The 21,265-nt window shown below is 42.1% G+C and overlaps 2 protein-coding genes across 6 annotated transcripts in view; both read left to right on the top strand.

Annotated features, from left to right (window-relative positions):
- The first annotated feature begins 79 nt into the window (after nucleotides 1–79).
- LOC133412930 (intraflagellar transport protein 43 homolog A) lies at nucleotides 80–14,461 on the top strand. Of its 3 annotated transcripts, none has more exons than XM_061696706.1 (9): nucleotides 80–317; nucleotides 1,299–1,401; nucleotides 5,929–5,993; nucleotides 7,994–8,029; nucleotides 8,742–8,788; nucleotides 12,887–12,959; nucleotides 13,574–13,649; nucleotides 13,822–13,884; nucleotides 14,074–14,461. In XM_061696706.1, exons 1-9 carry the CDS (start codon nucleotides 277–279, stop codon nucleotides 14,212–14,214), a joined length of 645 nt encoding a protein of 214 aa, XP_061552690.1. In that variant the 5' UTR covers nucleotides 80–276; the 3' UTR covers nucleotides 14,215–14,461. The 3 variants fall into 3 exon arrangements, with proteins under 3 accessions (XP_061552690.1, XP_061552689.1, XP_061552691.1); XM_061696705.1 differs by having other exon boundaries at nucleotides 82–317; nucleotides 1,299–1,397; XM_061696707.1 differs by having other exon boundaries at nucleotides 85–317; nucleotides 1,299–1,397; nucleotides 14,070–14,461.
- Nucleotides 14,462–19,904: 5,443 nt separating this feature from the next.
- The window catches only part of LOC133412929 (G patch domain-containing protein 2-like), a 36,572-nt gene continuing 35,211 nt past the window's right edge, over nucleotides 19,905–21,265 (top strand). For all 3 annotated transcript variants that reach the window (XM_061696704.1, XM_061696702.1, XM_061696703.1), the window contains exons 1-2: nucleotides 19,905–20,175; nucleotides 20,254–20,425. The gene's annotated coding sequence lies outside the window, so the exon portion shown is untranslated. The remainder of the gene's footprint in view (nucleotides 20,176–20,253; nucleotides 20,426–21,265) is intronic.

Here is a 21,265-nt window from a genome sequence, read left to right as displayed (position 1 = left end):
CATTATTGGGTACCACAAGTGATATTGACAGGGAATGTTTTCGATTTTGTGAGATATTGATTTTGTGGTGATTTAAAAATAGTTCAACAGTACGGAATAAACGCAAAGACTACACAATAATTGCTAATTTGGTTTTAATTTGTTCAACACCTATCAGCCATGCGCTTTCCTCCAACCGTTACCATGGTGACCGTTGCCCGGTTGTGAAGCTTGTTGATATCCAAGCGAATGAAGGCGATGGCGGCCTTGAACTAAACCAAACCACCATCGACATGGATGACGGCGGGCAACTGGGTGACAGTGGGACAGTTAAAAACGTGAGTGTTACTGTGGAAGTGAAAAGTGGGGCTCTATTCGTACGTGACATCGGAAGCACTCGACGTAGCATGCTAGCGTTAGCCGCGTGAACCAAGTTGAAGTAAAACGTTAGTCAACTTGTATGTAAGTTAAGGTAGTTCCTTGCTTAGTGTCACCCTTACTCAACAATCTAGACACAACATCGATTGTCTCTGATGATAAACTGCAACCGGAAAGGTCTGCATCTTTGTTAAAGACGCGTAGCTAAACGAAAGCTAAGCTAGCTATGCTAATAAGGCAGTCTCCCAGCTGGCATTCAGAAGACTGGGATAGCTTTTAGCTTGTATAAAAGTTGTTTTGCTACGAGACAGAAGATGTATGCCTTCACTCACTGGTACTCACAATTATAGACAGCAAGTCAAAGCTGTGTGAATAAAGCAGGCTGTCTGTCTGTAATATCTAGGTTTTAGATAATATTTGAGCAACGTAGATGTAGTGACTATTATCATCAAGAGTAATGTCATAATACCAATTCCCTTGTACTTAATATTATATTATACTTAGTATTATATTACTTTATACTTAGTATTATATTACTTATAATACCAATTCCCTTGTACTTAATATTCAGTACTCCTTTATATTGAGGCACGGTGCAGTAGTGCGTAACTCATCTGGATTCGAATCTCAGCTCAGACTTTCCTAAAAGCAGTTTGCATGTTCTCCGATTGGCCGGCGAGCAGTCCAGGGTGTACCCTGCTTCTCACCCCAAAGTCATCGGGGACAAGCTCCAGCTCACCCACGACCCAAATAAGGACAAATTGTATAGAAAATGGATGATGGATATCACTGATAATGGGTTTAAAAACACTGTAATGTCAGATTTAAAGAAGCGGAATAGAAAGCTATTTCCCCAAATCCATAGTTTTTTTCTTGTAAAATGGAAATTTTACCATGTGTCGTATCAAATAGTAATATGAGTTCCGTATTGTCATTTGCAGGTGGCAAAATCTGGCCGAAGAGCCCGCCTCGCAGCAGACCAGTCACTTGGAGATGCACGCAGCTCCAGAAAGTCCTCCACGTCCGCTTCTGCCGGAGAAGTATGTAAGCTCATTATATATAATGCTTGTTTACATGTTATACAGGACATTATTCTTGCAATAACCACAAAATGTATTATCTCTCAAATGGATGCGTTAATCCAGGATGACGATGAGGTAGGTTGCATGAACATTGTGGTGGTTTTGTTCTGCTTCTGTTGTAAACACTCCACAATCAGCTTTATACCATACCACAGAATCATTCAGGGATCATATTAAAAGTCCAGCTCAACTGCTTGGTTTTGATCCCTTTCCTGTTTTTAAATGTGTTTGTCTTTTGAAAATCATAGTATGCAGTTTGAGCTTGACAAAAATGGTATAAAGGTTTATTGGAGTGATTTGTTTACTACTAATATGCTTAAAATGTTTCAGTTGCCATGTTCTCTCTTGAGTAGATATCAAATGCTCCAAAACCCTCAGTAACAGTTGTCCTCTTTGAGTTTACATTTCATTCCAGACCTGGTAATACATTCAGACCCAGGACCTTCTAATGCACTTTTGCAGATCGCAACAAAAAAGACCATGCAGATCACATGCGCATTTCACAAACAAACAATCTCATATTTTTTTCCACATTTTATTAGTGGAACCTTTGGAAAATATAATTTTCTGGACCAATATTCCTTTAAAGTGGTACAAAATCTCGTCTTGCAATCATTGACGTCCATGACATCACGAGAGACCTTACCAGATATACCCCGGAAACGCTAAATGTTTAACTAAGTTTATTTTTCTGCCACAGAAGAGTACCAGTGATAGCAACTACCCAAAACAACCAAAACAAAAACATAAACAAATGTGAGGACTATTGTAGAACTGGAAATGGCATTTAGGAAAATGGTGCACGTCTTGGCCGCTCAGTGTAGTTTTAAAAGTTTACCGACAGAATGTACCCTGTAGAGTGAGCTTTGTTTAATCTATATCTTCTTCTTCTCCTCAAGACAGAACTTCACATATTTTTGCATTTGTAAGATTATTAAAATGTTACTTAAAACATTGCACGCTATGTTACTAAAGGCTATGTAATAATAAAACATTAAGGAAAATATTGATTCCAAAATTGGTGGCCAAGTAGTACTTTGATAAATATATCCAGTATGGATAGAATATTTTTTTGCAGTGTACCTGAACATTTAGCAGACTCAATAACAATTTTACCAGTGATGTCTCAGCACAAAATACTTGTATTTAACAATGCAAAAAATGTGTCTAAATATAAGACACAAATATGCGAGACAAGTCATAGCAGCACAGACAGTTAAAGGAGAGCAATTCCTATCACTTCATCGTTGGCATTTAAGGAATCACGTCACGTCGCCTGGTTTGGTAAATTGTCAAGCAGCCAGCACTTAAGCAGAAAAATCCCAGCAATGCTGCCGCTTTAGGCTAATCTTCCCAAATTAGGCCACTTCCTCAATGCAGCCACCAGTATTCTCGTGCCCCCTCTGACCTGCTCTGCAAACGCAATACATTTTTCCAGCGTGCTGTGGGTTTATTTACAGTCATCGTTTATCAAGCTTGGCCTCTTCCGCCTGAAATACCCAACTGATTGGTCACATTCCTGGCATCCTTTTAAACAAAGACGCCACTGCTTTTTGGACTCATACGGTTTGGACACAACAAGTTCCTTGCCCTGGAGACCATCACAGAATCCTAATTTAGAAACCATGAGGGCATAGCTAATTGTTATAACAGCCCTAACATATTTGGTCATGAGCAATTGGAGGCACAGTAATGTGTGGATGAGGGCACATATTTTTTCAGTGAAATGCAGAGAATTTGAAGGTACCTAATGGTTTGAAATACAGTGGAACCTCCAAAGAAAGCAGAACACTTCAAAAGGCAAACTATTTGGAGTAATAACAAAATTTTCTGGAAAAATATGCTTCAAAAGTCAAACAAAACTAAGCTCAGTGGGCATCTAAAGGATTAATTACAGAATGAAAGCATGTTTTGCTATTGTGCTTTTATGAGATACCACCAAAAGGATTCCCCCCTCCCCCCACTAATTTATAACCAACAATGTTGAGTATCAATTTCTTGAACAGTTCATATTCACTCACTGACTGACAATCGCTTTTAGCGGTTAATTTGAGTTTATTTGACAGGACAACAAAACAATTTTTGGCGTCTCACCCCCTTGATGTATTCTGCTTCCAAAAAAAAAAAAAAAAAAAAAAAAGGCTGCGAACAAAGATGATCTAGTTTACAGAAGTCAGTGTTGCCGACCTAACGATTTGGTCACGGCCCTCCTCTAGTGACTCTTCTTTAAAAAACCAACTAGCAAGTTCACTGTAATTCCCACTAAGAAACAGACAATATGAACAAAATCATTTTGACATTGTTTTGCGTCTGACAAGAAAGGAGCCTGGTGGAAGTTAATCACAGAGTCAATCACGCTGAATGAAAAAACAGTTTCACCGCTTGTTCGGTGTCAGAAGAAATAAACCAAAAAAATAAAATTTGGACTATCATTGTCATTTGCTTGTTCTACAAGCGAAGAGGAACATTTGATTGAAATCGGAAATGGGATTTTTGTGAAAAAAGATCAGATTTTTTTTTTTAAAGGCCACATTGCCCAATCTTACATTTTTCCATGTTGCCTAAATTGTTGTAATCGTTCATCTTATATCCAAACTGGATGTTGATGAAAAGCTGGTCACTAACTGTACAAAATTTAATGTGCTTGTTGAGCCCAATTCTCCCTATAAGCGGTTTTATCCATTTGTGTGTAAGTGTGTGCCTCCCTCAACCTGTGCCCAATAAGTGACGTCCAGATTTATAAATAGCTCGGGTGAAGGGGGCCAGCCATGAAAAATTATTTCCTATTTCATCATAAAATGAAAGAAATTCTTCATGAGCACTTTGTCCTCTGCAGACTCAATTTGGTAATGAGAAATGTTGTGGCTTTTTTTTCCACATTCATTTGTCTCGTGCCCCTGCTCGTGAGCTCGGAGGAATGCGTTCATTCAAGGGCAGTTCTCAGGGTCCCACTCTCAGGATCAAGATGCATACTTGCTTTACTATTTTCAGAATCAAAGAACGATAGGGAGAAGGTCATTTTTTCCCCGTTAATCTATTTTAAGGTCAGACTTACATAGAGCGCTTGGCTGTTCCCACACTCTGTGCTCCATATGTTGTGGTCTTGGACATGTGGCTATTCAAAACAAAATTGATGCAGCTTAACTATTTGAGTGCACTCGTGCTTATCACATCCTCAGAACAACATTTCAATTAAGCTCTTAGGTCTGTTCTGTTTCACTGGTGGACATCTGGAGTCTTCTGTTGCAGACAAGCACTCCCCCTACTGGCCTTACTGGGAAACTTGTTGTTGCGCCATAGTTTAGATTCTGGACTGGTAGCCAGGCCACATATAGTGGATTTTAAAAGTCTTCATACCCTTGTAAATAATTATTAGCCTCATTCAGAATAATGACACCAAGGTAAATCATTTATTTATTTTCCATCTTTAATGTGACCTGTAATGATAACCTATAGAGCTCGACATTACCCCCCCCTTCCAAATGGGGAAGTAAAAACAAACAGATATTGATGGTAAAAAAAAAATCGAACGTTTGGGCTGTAATTCCAAAAAGTATGTTTGGCGCAAACACAACACTGCTTCTCACCAAAAGAACACCATACCAACAGTGAAGCATGGTGGTGGCAGCACCATGCTTTGGGGTTGTTTTTCTTCAGCTGGAACTGTGGCCTTAGACAAGGTGGAGGGAATTATGAACAGTTTGAAATAGCACTCAATGTTAGCACAAAATCCTCCGGTTTCTTCTAGAAAGCAAAAAAACAAACAAACAACAACAACAAAACAATTATGAGAAACCCTACTAGAACAGCTCCAACCTTTTTCAGAGGCAATAATTGCGGCATGTGTGTGCTGATTCCCATTTAACGTAAGCTTGAATGTAATTGGTTAATTCTGAACACAGCCCCATGAAAGCTGTAAGAGGGTGTGCACAGTTGTGCAACCACATTTTTTCAGTAGTTTATTTTTACTTACTCTCTTGAAAAGATCAAAAACATTCTTTCAATTGAGTTGTACAGGTTGTAAGTCACATAATGTGTGAAAAACGTTTTGATATGATTTGTCTGTCTCATTGTTTTTATCACACAGAAACCTGGAATTTGAATAGGGGTGTGTTGACTTTTTATATCCACTGTATAAACAAACAATCAGTCTTCAATGAAGCTAACATGCATGTTTTTGGAATGTGGGAGGAAGCCGGGGAAACCCCACGCAAGAGGGCCGAGATGTAAACTGAGGATCTCTACCACAAACCCACCGGGCTTCCTCCTGTTCTGGAATTGTGCGCAACCCCCAAAAATATTACATTAAATTGTCATCAACACTTGAGCCATCAATCTGTGATAGAAAAAAACAAAATGAATTTACAGAAGCCTGCAATTGTTGTTCTATAAGATTGAACCCAAATGACTGTTTATTGGTCTGAAACTAAACTATTTTCATATTGGTGTTTTTCAGTTTTTGTTGTTGTTTGATTTTCTTCATCTGCAGGGCCCCCCTCCTAAACCACCCAGGAGGCAGGGCGGCTGGGCAGAAGAAAGCTCCGGATCTGGCAAGTATGTCTCTTCATCTTTGCTCCTCATTGCCTCCACCGGAGGCAGCGAGCTGTGTTCTGGCTTTGCATTTTATTAATGGACTCTGATGCTGTGGAACGAGTTTATTTGTCAGTGCATATTTGGTCCCGGAGCTGTGAATCAACAAGGTTAGAGCGAGCCTGTCTGAGCAGGCCATTCTCCATTTGTCTTCATCTGCTAGCAAGGTGGTAATTGACATGGTTAATACATCAGCCACAGGAGGGCACTGTTAGCCAGCTAGTCCCTCCATCACAGAGGTTCCAGACACTTAATCACCCCATATGAGCTGCTGTACATGGGGAGCACAACACTACATGGAGACAGTTATTAAATATTTAGGACAGAACATCTATGTTAATGTGTTATATTGGTGGGGTGCCTGCCATGTAAGTTCCGCAGTTTTCTTCTGAAGCGAGCACATTGGAACTTTGCTGCACCGTCAGTGTAAGCAGGCCAACCAGCAAACTCAATGGCTCTTTCCTCCTCTCACTAGAAGGTCAACGTGTCGCTTCTCTGCATTTTTTTGTAACCCAACTTAATTCCCGGCCTCAAAGCAATTGAAATACGGGAGGTGTGAAGGGGTTTTGCACGTGCATTGATCCTCTCTGAAACAAAGTAAGTAATGGCCCCCCCTGGAGCCAGCAAGGACTTTTCCCTTCAATGTCACCCCGCATGCTCAATCACTGCTGCCCTCCTCCCACTAATCCCAGCTGCAGAAATCCCAGGATTTGTCGATCTATCACTTCTAATTGACACTAAATGATCTGTCAGTTTATTGATGAACCTTTGAAACCAGGTTGTCACAATATATTTTATCCCTAACAACTTTTTTCCAGACAGTTTTACCAGGTCTATCGCTTTGCTTTACATGAGTCTTAATCAAGGAGCCAGTAATGTGTCTTAAGTGTTGAACCCGCACCGCCTCCGCCCAGATAGGACACAGTCCAAGGGCAGGCAGGTACACGAGGCTCTCAGCTTCTCTCTGCCCGGCCTGGTTGGACACCTGCTTCTTCTTCACTGTTGGCTTTGCAATATCAGAAAACACATCAAGTAATTAAGAGTTCTGGTAAATAATAGTAAATACTGAATAAATTCTTAAAGGCCGTAGGATGCTTATAATCTATTCTTTATAACATACAAATCAGTTAGTGTGTTCTGTTCAGGTTCCAATAACATGATGTGTGCAGGCATCTATTAGGTTCTTAGTGGGAGCTTTATCGGTGGCTGTGAGCTTTACTTACAGTGTAAATAAAAAAAATGAATAAAAATGTTTTATGTTGCTAGTAACAACAAAATAAAATGGGACTAAAGGTTATTCCTGTCGATACACAAATTGTCCATGTTAGTCAGACTCCTATTTAATTTTCTTACAACATAACAACTCTGTGACATGATTTACAAGGCCAAAGCATCGTGCAAAGCACAAAGTTTTACATAAATTGTTAACTGTTGGCAGCGTGGAATACTTCAAGTAACATCATGAGAAAGACTTTTCCGGGTCGGAGTGTGTCATCTTTTTAACCAATAGGGGGCACTATGTAACCAAGAAAACAAACAAACATTTTACAGAATGAAATTGGATTCACTGACTTTAAGACGACTTGTCTTTGCTATTGAATACATGCTAAACCCAAATTTAACTTGGCTATTTCCCATAAAAACATCAACTACATCAATTATATATTTTTCTGACTTGATGTGATTGCTACGTGTGCTGAAAAGGAGAGCTTGTGTTGAAAATAACAGTTGCTATTAAAACACTACGTTGTGCTGTGTAGCACTAGTAAAGTCTTACACGATTGCAGCATGATTCAGCAGGAGATCTGGCAGAGGAAAGCAGTGAGACGCAAGTATCGCTGACCACGCTGAGAGCAGAATTACTATCATAAGATATATTTGAAGACTGTTATTTTACAGAAGGGAATTACACCAGTTAAACGAACAGTGCCTTACAATTTGTTATACTTTCTGCATCTACACAGATCTTCAAGAAGAGCTGCTGCCGACGACCTGGAAGAGTAAGCTGACTCAGCCATATTATCAACCGTTCTTCCAAGTACTTTTGTTGCTGCTGATTGAATTCAATGACAGTAACATTTCTGTGCGTGGATAAACATAGGTCTTTAAATTTAAATGTTCCCTTCGCAGTAAAGTGGAATTGGCGCTCATTGAGATTGCCCTTGGATGCACCTAATCCTTACCTTCCAACAACAATCACTTAACATGATTGAAAAAAAAAACCAGCGTGACTAAGTTGTCATCACTTTTATTACCGTGAGGAGCCAAGCTCTGCTGTTATTCTTGGAATAACAGTGAAGCTGTGATTAGAATAGACATGGTCATGTGGAGAGCAGGTAGAGGATGCATGCAGGCATCTATTTTTGAGGCATCACAGCAGCTGGTCCTTTCTATTAAAGGGGTTTAAGGTAGATCGGCCCAGTTTGCCGCCTAAACATGATGCACTGCCTCTAAACTGTCTTGTTTTAGTCATACTAAAAACCAAAAGAGCTTTTTGGGTATTCCTAGAAACAATCCTTTGCAGGGCAGCTAATTTGGTCACTCGGAGCAGAATCTCATAGTAGCACCAAGCCTAAGTTTCCAAGCTTCTATGAAGGTGATGTAACAAAACCAAGTAACCAAGTAATTCCACTATTTAAGATTACCTCACTATTTAGCCTGCATTTAGAAAGTATTCAATACTGAATGCTCTTACGCTCTCTGTTTCCACAGCCGCCGGCTGCGACCACAAACTCCCCAAGGATCAGATGATGATGGAGGTAAGAGCCCCTTTCCAGGACCTCACTACGTGTCTCTCCTCACGGGCAGATAGGAACCCTCTGGTGCCTCCCCAGCACATTTATTCTGAACAGTAGTGCAGATAAGCGGGCCGTCAAGATTGTAACTGGTGACATTTTTCTTTGGAAGCTATGTGAATGTAGAGCAGTGACTCTGACCACCGACACCTTGAAAATAACCACTCATCTTTTGATAAACATGAAAATGTTCATGAAGCAGAATTAGATCTCTTTTTGCCACAGAATTGTGTTGAGGGAATTTAGTGGGTGCCCCTCCCTCCACCCTTTCAAGAGCGACACGGTTAATCACCACACACACACGCACGCACACACACAAACTCATCTCATAGGAACATTTCTGCTTTGACTCACCTGAGGGTCCAATTCTGTGAACAACAAACAACGTCTGGACTGAACTGTGAAATGACTGAAAAGCTTTGCAATATATGATCGTGCTCTTTATCTATGCAAAGGAGCATGTAAAATAGGGTGAAATTAACAGCTCAAAACAGAGTTGACAATATTGATGGAGTTATACAGATTATATTCTTTAATGTGGGTCCCCCAGACACGATGTTGGTGACTATCTAATGGTCTAGATAGTAATTTCGCCATTTTGGAGTGCTGCTCGAATCAGTGAGTGTAGGTTATCCCCTATTTTGTGCCCTTCAATGTATCCCATAATGCATTTTGAAAAGTAGTGAATCACTGTTGGTCATTAGAAAAGCAGTACTGAAGATCCCAGGATCCATGAGTTGTGGCCTGGAAATATCACAACAGAGATGGACATGAAGAGCTTTGCTTGTTTGTAATTTAGTAAAAATATGCTGATTTTAAAACAATAAACAATACAGTGATTAGAGAATGATTTAAATGATTGCGAACACAGCTTTTGCTGCTCTACAATGCTGAAATCATTCTACAAATTTTACAAACTTGGTACTTCAAGGTATAATTTGTAGAAAGTTCAGTCAACATGAATGACCTCACATATCGCCTGTGTTCACAGTAACAAATTGTCAGATTTTTTAATTGAAGATGTTCAGTTCTCTCGCTCTTAATGCCGTCAGAAAGACGATTTCACTGTGCCGAGAGAGCTCTTAAAACAGAGCCGGAAGCACAGAGGCAGGGTCTTTGGAAATTATAGTGCTGAGGGGTGGTGAGATAGCCCCTACGATCTTGATTATGTCCCAGTCGCTTATCCCATGTGTCCACTGGCTACTAGCTGGGAGAAAGAGGGGAACCCGGGTCGTGGCTCTCATCGCCCCATCAGCTGCCCCCGCAGCTCCCTGACGTTCACTTAAAATAGCAGCGCTGACTGCAAACACACACATCTGCTTCATGTCTCACTGTCTTACACCGAACCGCTGATGTGTTGAATATCATCCCATAACCCTTCTCAAAATGGATTTTACGCTTAGCTGATCATTTAACTGGACCCCTACGTCCGTTATAAGAGGCCCGACTGATGTGGCGAGACGTCCTGTTCAAAGTCGCTGACTGGTGTGTGCCTGCCGGGAGAAGGTCTACATTTACTGCAAATTATCCCCTTTTGGTATTTACATGCGTCAGCGGGGAAGCCGACCGTGTAGAAAGGATCTGCTCAGGCCGCTCGCTACCAGCCTTGATGTGATGGTGCATGTCCAGGTCCAGGCGAGGTTGTCCATACACAGTGGGTGGTGGGAGTGGTAGGCAATGGAGAGGAAATGGCTCCTCATGATGGAGCTTGCCTGGGCTCTTGTCCTGCTTGACCTCCACTCTAGATTGGACGTGCAGCTCATTTCCAAATGTTGTCTTTTTCCAGTGTATAGCACACTTTCCATAGACAACAGTGTGCTTCACATAGCACATTTCTGGCTGAAGTGGTGTCAGAGTGGGTGTGGACAGAAAGACAGGCCAGGATGCTATTTGCAAGGAGCCGGATGGCGAGGCTTTTGATGTCATTGCACTAAGACCATTAAATTTGATTGGGGGTCCAGGGGGGACGGATTCTGCTGAACGCTGTGCTTTGTAAACGAGAGGACAAAGTGTCACCGGGGCCCTCATGAATATGAAATACCTGCGCCTGCATTTATTTGGATATCAGAAACACAGATGAATCTTGTCAGCGGATAAACGAGCTAGGCATTTTTAATTTAGTTTAATTAAAAAAAAAAGGGAAATAAATAAGTTATCAAGGGGGTGGCTTCTCTTAACTACACAAAAAGTTGACACAGAAACTTCTGAAGTTGTCCTCATAATTATTCATTTGTGAAAAACAATCAAAACCGTTTATTTCTCTTTTCTTAGTCGCCATTATAGAGTAATAAAATGCAATGTTGGCCCCGTGATCCATCTTGCTCCTGTTTGCTTTCTGGAGTTATTCTAAAGCCGCTGTGACAAAGATGCCAAGATACTTGCTCACGTCAGAGGATGCACACGTCCATCACCCCTTCTGTTTAGCTCTGCTATTGACTTTGCCCTCAGGCTGCAGTACTGTGACTAGAGATTACTGACAGCCCTCTTCACGCAGTGCAACTCAACATTTCTCTGTCACCATGTGGCTTGTTCCTCTCATGCTTGTCTCTGTCACTGACAACACTCTGCTGGAGAGCTAATAAGCATGTGTAGTCTGATGGCCCATCCAGACAAAACAATGCTCAGGAAAGCAACCGTTTTCCAAAGGTGTCACCAGTTTTGGAGGTAACTGCACCAAGAGATGCAGAAAGTACGGATTGCTGCCTAACAATTCATCGACCATAACATTAGGTACACCTGCACAATCTCCAATGAATGTAAATGTCTGCCTTGACAATAATAGTAATGGTCTGTTTTAAATCTACCATTATGTTAAGTGGTGTAGAACTGTAGTGCATCATCCATAGAGGTGTTTCTAATATTTTGATTACTGGCCTTTAGCCACATAACTGGAAAAATGAGATCGAAAACCCATCCATCCTTTTAGCCATCTACCATTAAGCTTTTATAGCGCTTCAGTTGAGCTGGAGGCCCAGACTGGTCGGCAGTCAGTTGCAGGGCACTTGTAGACAACCATTCACATTCCCACCTATGGACAATTTAGAGTCTTCAATGAAGCTAACGAGCTTATTTTTGGAATTTGCGAGGGAGCTGGTGTACCTGTAGAAACCCATGCAAGACAGTGGAGGGCTTGCAAACTCCACACAGGAAGGTGGAAGCTGAGATTTGAACCCAAAACCTCACCAATGTAAAGCAGACGTGCTAACCACTAGGACACAGTGCAGCTACAATCACAAATAATGAACATTATTTTTTATAATAACAAAAATACCCTTTGACGGTGTTAGTCAATCTGTGAATCCAGTGTAGCACTTCAATTGGATGTCATTAAATGGTGCAGGTGAATCTAATGAGGTGAGCATGTCAAAACCGAAACTTTTTACATAAATTAGGACAACAATTAACAAATTAACCTTTTGATAATACAAGCACAGACATTTCAACAGCTCATTTCCATCTTGTCTTGCTGTATGTCTCATTATCTCTGCTCATATTTTCCTCCTCCAACAAATGTCGAAGCGGAATGCTGTGAAAGTTTGCCTTGTCCTTCTTGGGAGTGGACCCATCCTCTCTCCTGTTGCGTTTTGCCAATTAAAGCGGGTTCCCACTGTTTGAGCAGCGGGCTGGCGGCTCTCCGCGCGAGGTGACATCCGACCCCACACAGATGGGCCTGCGAGCAAACGCTCCTGCACATGGCTGGACGCCGCGCCAGTCGGAGTGGCAGAGTGGACATGGAGGTCGGCCCACCGGCCACTGCGGGTCCTCGGTGTGGGCAGCACTGACAGGGCCCAAATGCTAAGGTAGCGGGGGGTGCTTTCTGGGGAGCCCCTGGCCAGAGCCCCTCTCACAGCGGGAAGAGCTGCCGCCTCAACTCCTGAATATTCATAGCCGCATGGCTACTGTGACAGGACCGCTTTTCTGAGTGGGAGAGTGGGAGGGGAAGAAATGCCACACTGACACACACTTGCGCTTCCAAAATAAATACATAGATTTACTTAAATTTATTTAAAGATTCTTTCACTGTCCAACCAGAAATCCTAATACATTGTATTATGTTTTTAGATATTCCAGTCATTCCTGATTTGGAGGAAGTGCAGGAAGAAGATCTCAACATGCAAGTAGCAACTCCACCGAGGTAGATCTGTAGACCAGTTTTGTCCACATACAGATCACAAGAGTTGAACAATGAGATGATCACCTGTCCTCCGCTCTTGCCATTGCCACTGAGTGCGTCACTTGATCTGGCTGAGGTGGACAAATAACTGTTGGGTGTGATTTATGCAACCGTGTTACCGGGTCCTTTATGCAACCGTGTTACCGGGTTACCGGAAACCTCTGATTTACAGGGCAGCGAGAGGCACGCCGACATGTGTCGAATATGTAGCGAGGCTATGACAGCGGTGGAGGTTATTAGGCTGGGGCTCTCTCTCAGTGCGAGATAATATCCACATTGAACTCATTGCAGGGGCAATGTAGCGTGTAATGTGCAATAAGTAGGACTGGCATGCGCCGCTAGGCCCCGGCCACTTTCAGAGCCCCCTCACTTAATTCCGATCCCCCAGATAAGCAGCTGGGTTTCGGTTTGAGGCAGTTTACCACTTGGCAAACATCTCCTGCTTTCTGATCTTCTTTGCTTGAAGTCTTTGCATCCAAGAACTTCTCTCATGTTCTTCTAACTCTTGTTTTGCATGAAATGAATTGAAATAAGATTTTTGGGTGAAATCTTCTCACTTTATGTCCTGTAATTAGCGTTCAAGTCATTCGGGTAATGACCTACAGAGACCTGGACAATGACCTGAAATATCACTCTGCATTCCAGACTCTTGTAAGTCAACAATTTGTGTTGTTTGTGTCTGTGTGTGTGTGTGTGTGTGTGTGTGTGTGTATATATATATATATATATATATATATATATATATATTTATTTTATATTACCTTGACTTGTCAAGGTGATCAATTGAGTTTTCCATGCAACATATACTGGACTGTCTCTTCAGGATGGAGAGATCGACTTGAAGCTCCTCACAAAGGTTTTAGCACCAGACCAGGAGGTGAAGGAGGTGAGTGAATTTTTAGTAAATATCGCCTCTGAGCTCCAAGCAAAGAACTGTCCAGCTGTTGTCCACCTGCCTCCCTGGTAATCAGGATTTATGATGTGTACACCCTCTTCTCCCCCCATTCTCCTCATTTTCTCTTTCTCGGTGCACCTCTGTCTGCCCCCAATTCCTCTTTGGCTGCTCTGCAGGAAGATGTGCTCTGGGACTGGGATCATCTGTTTACAGAGGTGTCCTCAGAGCTGCTCATGGAATGGGATCAAGGAGAGAGTGACGAGCAGGCTTCATAACATGCAACTTGAACACAAAGTCCGGACTGAACGGCTCCAGTGGTAACTGAGAAGCCAGCGACTTGAATCAGAATCAGAATCATCTTTATTTGCCAAGTATGTCCAAAAAACACACAAGGAATTTGTCTCTGGTAGTTGGAGCCACTCTAGTACAACATTTATACGACAACAGGGTACAGTTGTAATCATATTCACTTATAGTGTGATATCTAGAATTTATATTTCTTCACTTGATGTGTGTGTGTATTGTACGGTTTGTCTTGCATTTCCTAAATACAGTTCTGCTAAATGAACACCACTGGGTTTTGCGTCACTGACGTGTAAGTTTTTCGAGTTTCACCATTTTATGAAGTTTATTTTCTTTTTTTTTTAAAGGTGTGTTTAGATGGAAAAAAAAGTCCTCTCTACAGCCGTCATTATCAACACCCTCATACAAGTCCAAGGTTGATAACCACCTAAGCTGAAATCCAGTTGATTGTGTTCAAATTAACATTCCTCATTAAGGCCCACAAACCTATTGTTATTGACTGTGCCATTGACTTTATCTTGGAGCTCTTCGATAGGAGCAACCCCTTCACTATTATCTCAAATGCATTGAACAGTTCCTATTGACACCGGGTGGATTAGCATACATTACACCTTTATATTGGATAAACAGGAATAAGTGTAAATTGACTCCTGTTCAAACTGCTCTTTAAAAAAAAAAAAAAAAAGGATACAATGAAGACAGCGCAGGTTCAAGGACATCGTTTGCTATGACATGTTCGCACTAAATTTGTGTAATTCATGAAATGCATTGTGTACTGCATGTTGAAGCACGAGCTGGTCGTGTCAATCAGCATTCAGTTAGGTCTTTGGTTGGTTCATGTGTGTGAATTTCAATGAAAACCTCCAACGTGCGTGCACGTCTATTAAGGAAACAGTTGTAACATTTACAGATTGTGATTAGGTTTATGTCTGAGACACAGTGCGCTCTCCTGACATTTGAAGATGCACAGCGAAAGACCTCAAGGACACATAGTGTATGCATCTAACAGCTCAATCACTGCCCATCAAAACAGAGACATCTTTTTTTTGCCCACTTGTTAGTTCGGCTTCGAATCTGCTTCATCAAGTATAATTCCTTCGGATGAAGTTATCATGCAGGATATTTGTGCTCTGAATATTTATATGCTGTGGAATACTTGAGCTCCAATGAGTATTTCCCTATTAGACATACAAACGCTCACTCTTGCCACCTCCACAATTGGCTCATTTTGCCAGACTTAATGAATTCTGCCCATATGTCCTGAGCAGCTGCTATGTTGCCCCTTCCTCCCGCCCCCGCCGAGCTGCGAAGTGCCCATCCATGTACAGACAACCTCTAGCTGTCTCTCTGGAGAAGGCTAAGCCTGCCACTCCTACGCTGGCAGCCGGCCGCTGCTGTCAGAGGTGAGCCACGGCCGCTGCGAGGGCTCAGATTAAGGCCCGGTGGTCGCGGGTCGCAGCCCGCCTCCAAAAATGCCGCGAACATTGGTGCATCAGAGAGGGGATTATTGAGAGGGAGAGGATGGGGGTGAGTGGGGAATGCAGAGATGCTGTTTGGCATGTGCTCTCATCCAGGTTCTCAAAGTGACCTCTCTACTGCCTCATCCTGATGCTCTCCTTTATTCTCCCCATGTTGCTTATTATCTACAGTGTATTGGGATGCTGCGGTAGGTCTCGGAATGACCTCCTCTTGTCTGGGTGCAGTGAATTCAATCACATCAAAACAACAATATTTCTTGTGAGGCAGACAGCAGTTATGGCAGAAGCTTTCGGATGAACACAGTGTCATCGGTAGGTGAAATGAGGCTGAGGCCATGTTGGACTTCACGTGGTAGGAGACAGACCACACATAAAGGTTTAGGGTGTAATTTTTTTCCTGTCATATTTCTAATATAATAATGGAGCCGTTAGACCCGAAATGCCCTAATGGATCCCTTGTGCTCCAACGCCCAAGATTACAGTTGACTGTTTCAAATTTAGTATAGGGACGAACTTCTTGAGAGCAGTATCTCTCAAGTCCAGTGTAAATCAGTCGAACACTGATGACAGTTTAAGGACAGTGACTTTAATTAGTTCATTTTTTTCGTATCAACCCTGGTAATTTTTAAAAATGAGAACAGTGGATAAAAAAGAGTTTACATACAACTGTTCAAATCCCACTTTTATATATATATATATATATATATATATATATATATATAAATGAGACTAAGATACATACACATCACACACACACATCACATCACATTCTACACACACACTACATCCTCACTAGGGTCGCGGGTGTGCTGGAGCCTATCCCAGCGACATTTCAAAAATGTTTTCACCATTAATGTGATCTGATAACCAGTGGTGTCCCAACCATGCTTCACATTTAGTGTAGGTACAATATTCTCTTCTTTTGGTGAAGAGCAGTGTTACGTTTGTGCAAAACATTTTGGCGTCAACCTTGGTTTCATCAGATCATAACACATTTTCACTAGTGTTTGGGAGATTTTGTGAAGGGAATTATGAAGAGTTTGAATTCGCAGTCATTATTAGCTCAAACCCATGTTTCTGCTAGAAAGTTAAAAAAAAAAGTCAAGAAAAGCCTACTAGAATAGCTGAAATGTATTTCGGGTTAATCAGAGGCACTTTAAATTGGGGCAGGTGTGTGCTGACCCCCATTTAACATTTTGATTTTAATTCTGAACACAGCCACATCTCGGTTCAGAAGAGAGCATGCACACCTATGCAATCACATTACCTCAGTTGTTTATTTTTACATCCCCTCTAAAAAAGATTTATTTATTTCAATTTAAATTTTAAAGGATTTATCTTGGTCTCATTTTTTACATCACAAAAACCTGGCATTTGAACAGGGGTGTGTAGACTTTTTATATCCGCTGTATGTGTGTTGTTAATTGAAAAACAAGCATCAAAGCAATAGGAACAAAATATGCTGGGAACAGAAACCCAATTTAAAATACTTTTATCCATTTTTAACTTTAAGCCCATCTAAAATGAGATCAAGTTTCATCCACAGACAGAAATTTCTTGTGTTTTGCAGATGACAAATCTCTCTTTTTTTGTTTTTGTTTGGTACTTTGGTGGAACTGACATGACCCCAAAAGCAACAAAGCACCATACTATTTGTTTTACTTCCTCTGATTACAGCTTTTTCACATATATTTTTATATTGGGGGCTAATTGAAATAGCTAATATGCTTTGAGCTCTGCTTAATATGCTGTGGTGTTGACTGACATTTATGTATCCTATCTGCTTTCAATATCTGGCATCCACATGGGCCAAAAGCAATATAGTGTTCCGTAATTAAAGAAAATGGGGAGATTTAGCGATTGTTGGGGCCCCTCAGATACAGAGTGAGGGGTGAGGACAGACATGCTAAGGCTTATGCAATATTAGGACCAGTTCTATTCTATCAGGGGCCACGCGCTGGTCACAGGTTCCCTGTCAGTGACCGGCCCAGCACGACATCACTCAGGCGCTCGGAACCAGCCAAAGCACCGGTCTGTCACGAAGGTATGATTAGTAGTCTAAAAAAGTCAAGAATGCAAGCTGTAGGATGCCAACCCTTTGCACATTCTGTCAAATTCATACATGAAGGCTCAGTCTGGATTATGTGGCATAATATTGATCAGGGTCCACCTGTAGAATTTATAAGGATATTGATTGTCACCACACAAATCATCGAAAGATTTATCTTTTGTCTTTGATGGTACATCAATACTAGGTACATCTCTGTAATCTAGTGCAAGAACGGAAAAACAAACCTTATTTATGCTATATATATATATATATATATATATATATAGCGAGAGAGAGCTCAGTACGATGCTGCATGTGCAGTTCTATACCACTACAAACTACAATCACACTAATGAACAATTGCTAAATTAATACCTCTCTGACAATGTCAATCAATACTGACAATCCCCTACATCACGTGACCACGCCTGGAAAACAGATTCGCGGACATCCTGTGTACACTGTGTTATCCATAGATATGAAATCCGTAATCGCTTTTCTATGGCAACAATAAGCGAGTAGGGGCAAAGTCGTCAGTGCATTCCATGCATGCATGTATGTGGACGGCAAGAAAACCGAAAGAACACACGCCGGCACATTGCGTACAATTACGACAAATTCACAGGTAAAAAGTTTTTGGGCTTTTTAGAATTTGTTTTGTTTATTTTTTTTTAACAAAATGTACTGTATTGACAGCACACGGTTGGGCATTGACAAAAAAGTCAATCCCATGCAAATTTTTGAGAAATGAGCAAGGTATGACTTAATTTTAACATACATGTAATTTTAACACATGTATTGTCTTTGATGGGAACGTCGCCCCTGCCAACATGGCCGGCACGTCGGTTATGCGGCCCGCTACAGTGCGTTGGTGCAGGAAGTCTTCATATGTTGCGCTTAACAAGCATGACTACGGGTTGATGGTTTGAAGCCGAACTTGCTAAAATTGTGTCTTCTTTAAGGGTGGTGTTTTCAGAAAAAAAAAAAAAAAAAAAGTTAAATACATGTATATCATTTATTTATTTATACAAATATGATATACGTAAACACGAACAAGGCCTAAACAACGGTTATTGTCATCTTTGGTGGCTCTACAATTGACCTCTTGTCTTAAACAAAAGGTATTGTAGACATTTAAGTTCCTACAGGTGATTTGTGCCAGTCATATTCCACCATCCGCTGTGCAGGGAGGAAGTTCACCTATTTTGCCGAAAGTAGGTTGCGCATATATACCTGATTAAGGCGGAATGTCCACAGAGTTCCTATAGTGGGTATCTAATAAAGCGTCCTGTGATTGTCATTTTCTTTAAGTGATTGTGCCAGTGGTCTTCTATTGTTTATGTAAGTGCTAAGTGCATTTATTATCAGTCAGTGTTGTCTCCTGCATTTTTTCATCAATATTTTTCAGCTTTTTTGTATTATTGATCCCAGGTGTGGTTGGGATGGTGGCAGCTTTAAATGCCCAAGGGCATCTCGTGTCGGCACATTGTCAAATGACCACAGTATAAACCACAAGGTGGGAGACGGGGGGACACACACACCTCTGTTGCTTTTGTTATAATGTGATCAACTGAATTCATATATAATCGAGCTTTGTTATCTTGCGGCGGCAGGTAGGACCGTAGAAGAGACAAAGGTTTGACCATGAAATACAGCCCAGCTCCACATTTGTCTTGTATTTTATTATTTTGCCTTTTCACCTCTCAGTCCTATACGCCAGGGCCTTCATTTTTCACATGGCTGCTTTTCTTATCATTGGAGGGCCCCTTTGCACTGGCCTAGGAGTGACATAAAGGCAATAAAACACCAAACATTCTGTAAAACACAGATGCCTCTCTGCTTGTGGAAGCCCTGCAATGACTCTCTGGGAAATTATGATAATAACTCAGAGGTGGTAGAAAATGGTTGGGGGCGCGGGAGTGGGGTTCCGGGGCCGACGGGACAGGGCTCGCCAAAGTCCTCCGAGCGCGAAGAGGTCAAGGTGGCCTGTCTGGTCTCGCCGCCTGCGTCGCCTGTCGTAAACCCTTTCCATCACACAGGGTGCTGGCTGCCGCTTGCATGGTATACAGCATGGACCTTGTATCTCGGCGATGCAGGGGAGGGCAACACACCTCTACTGTTTGACCTGTGAAGGTCACCAACTCTCACTTTTGCTTGGATATTTTTCCTGTTAAAGGAATAAACCAACGCCATGCAGCGGGGAGTGAGGATTGGCGCGTAGAAAGGAGAATGCATGGACAGATATGCGGCTGGCTTTCCGGAGGGCCTGGAAGTAGTCCCACAACACCTCTCAAGTGTGTGAATGAGAAGGAGCCGGGACAGGAAGAGCGCACGGGCTTCAGCACTGACGTGCTGACAAAAGGACTGAGGGAGATGAGAGCGCACCTGTTCCAACTGGACTCTCCCAGCAGGGGGGTTCGACAAAATCCCTGCCTTCTCCTGGCATCTGTGGTGGGTTGAGGCAGGGCCTGGTCCCGTCCGTCTCCACTGCTTGTTCTATCTCACTCTTTTTAAAAAAATATTTTGCAGAGGAGGAGAAACGCTGGAGGGTCCATCTGCCGAGGGCTCGCCAGACACTCTGGAACCTGCCTGGGAAAAAGAGTCGCTGGGCCTCGACTACTCTGCCACGGGGGTCTCGCAGTGGTTTACCACCAAGTGGCACATCAGACGTCATAGACCAACTGGCTAGACTCTCTCCAATGTAAACAGACACCAATGGCCAATTCTACACACACACACACATACACGCACACACAATAAAGTTGCAAAAGCAATAATTTCTATGTTACCCAGTATTCTCACTATACTGGACATATTGTTAGCATCATAGCATAATTACCCAAGGTTATTTTTGAACGTTTTTGGAAAACAAATAAGAGGAGTACAGCTGCCTTAATTTTATCTTTTCGGATTACCATGACCTGGATGACTGACATTCTACACTGACATCAAGAAAAAACAAACAGTTTTTGAAGCACAAATGCATTTTTAATTGATATTGTGACAGCAAGTTAAAAATGACTAGCTATTAGGCTAACGATATGCAACATCACTTAGTAGTACCCCCCCCAGAGAAAAGCAACATTAGATTCTACGCATATACAATGTTGGCGGCACGGCGGCCGACTGGTTAGCACATCTCTCTCACAGTTTTGAGGACGCGGGTTCAAATCCGGCCTCACGTGTGGAGTTTGCATGTTCTCCCTGTGCCTTCGTGGGTTTTCTCGGGGTACTCCGGTTTCCTCCCACATCCCAAACACATGCATGGTAGGTTAATTGGCGACTCTAAATTCCCCGTAGGCGTGAATGTGAGTGTGACTGGTTAGTTGTTTATATGTGCCCTGCGATTGGTTGGCGACCAGTCCAGGGCGTACCCCGCCTCTTGCCCGACTCCCCGCGACCCTAGTAAGGATAAATGGTGCAGAAAATGGATGGGAAAGACATATACAATGTGACTAGTGGACAGCATACAGTATGTGACAGAATCCATAACACATGGGAAGGGGCTGGAGCGTCTCCCAGCTGACTTAAACATGCTACA

The sequence above is a fragment of the Phycodurus eques genome, chromosome 14, assembly GCF_024500275.1.
Source record: "Phycodurus eques isolate BA_2022a chromosome 14, UOR_Pequ_1.1, whole genome shotgun sequence".
Classification (NCBI taxonomy): domain Eukaryota; kingdom Metazoa; phylum Chordata; class Actinopteri; order Syngnathiformes; family Syngnathidae; genus Phycodurus; species Phycodurus eques.
This window is presented reverse-complemented; position numbering and strand designations above follow the sequence as displayed.

Coding starts and splice junctions, on each gene's coding strand:
- LOC133412930 (XM_061696706.1), top strand. CDS start 277: ATGACGGCGGGCAACTGGGTGACAGTGGGACAGTTAAAAAC. Junction 8,789..12,886: donor AGGATCAGATGATGATGGAG/GTAAGAGCCCCT, acceptor TTATGTTTTTAG/ATATTCCAGTCATTCCTGAT. Junction 13,650..13,821: donor ACTCTGCATTCCAGACTCTT/GTAAGTCAACAA, acceptor CTGTCTCTTCAG/GATGGAGAGATCGACTTGAA.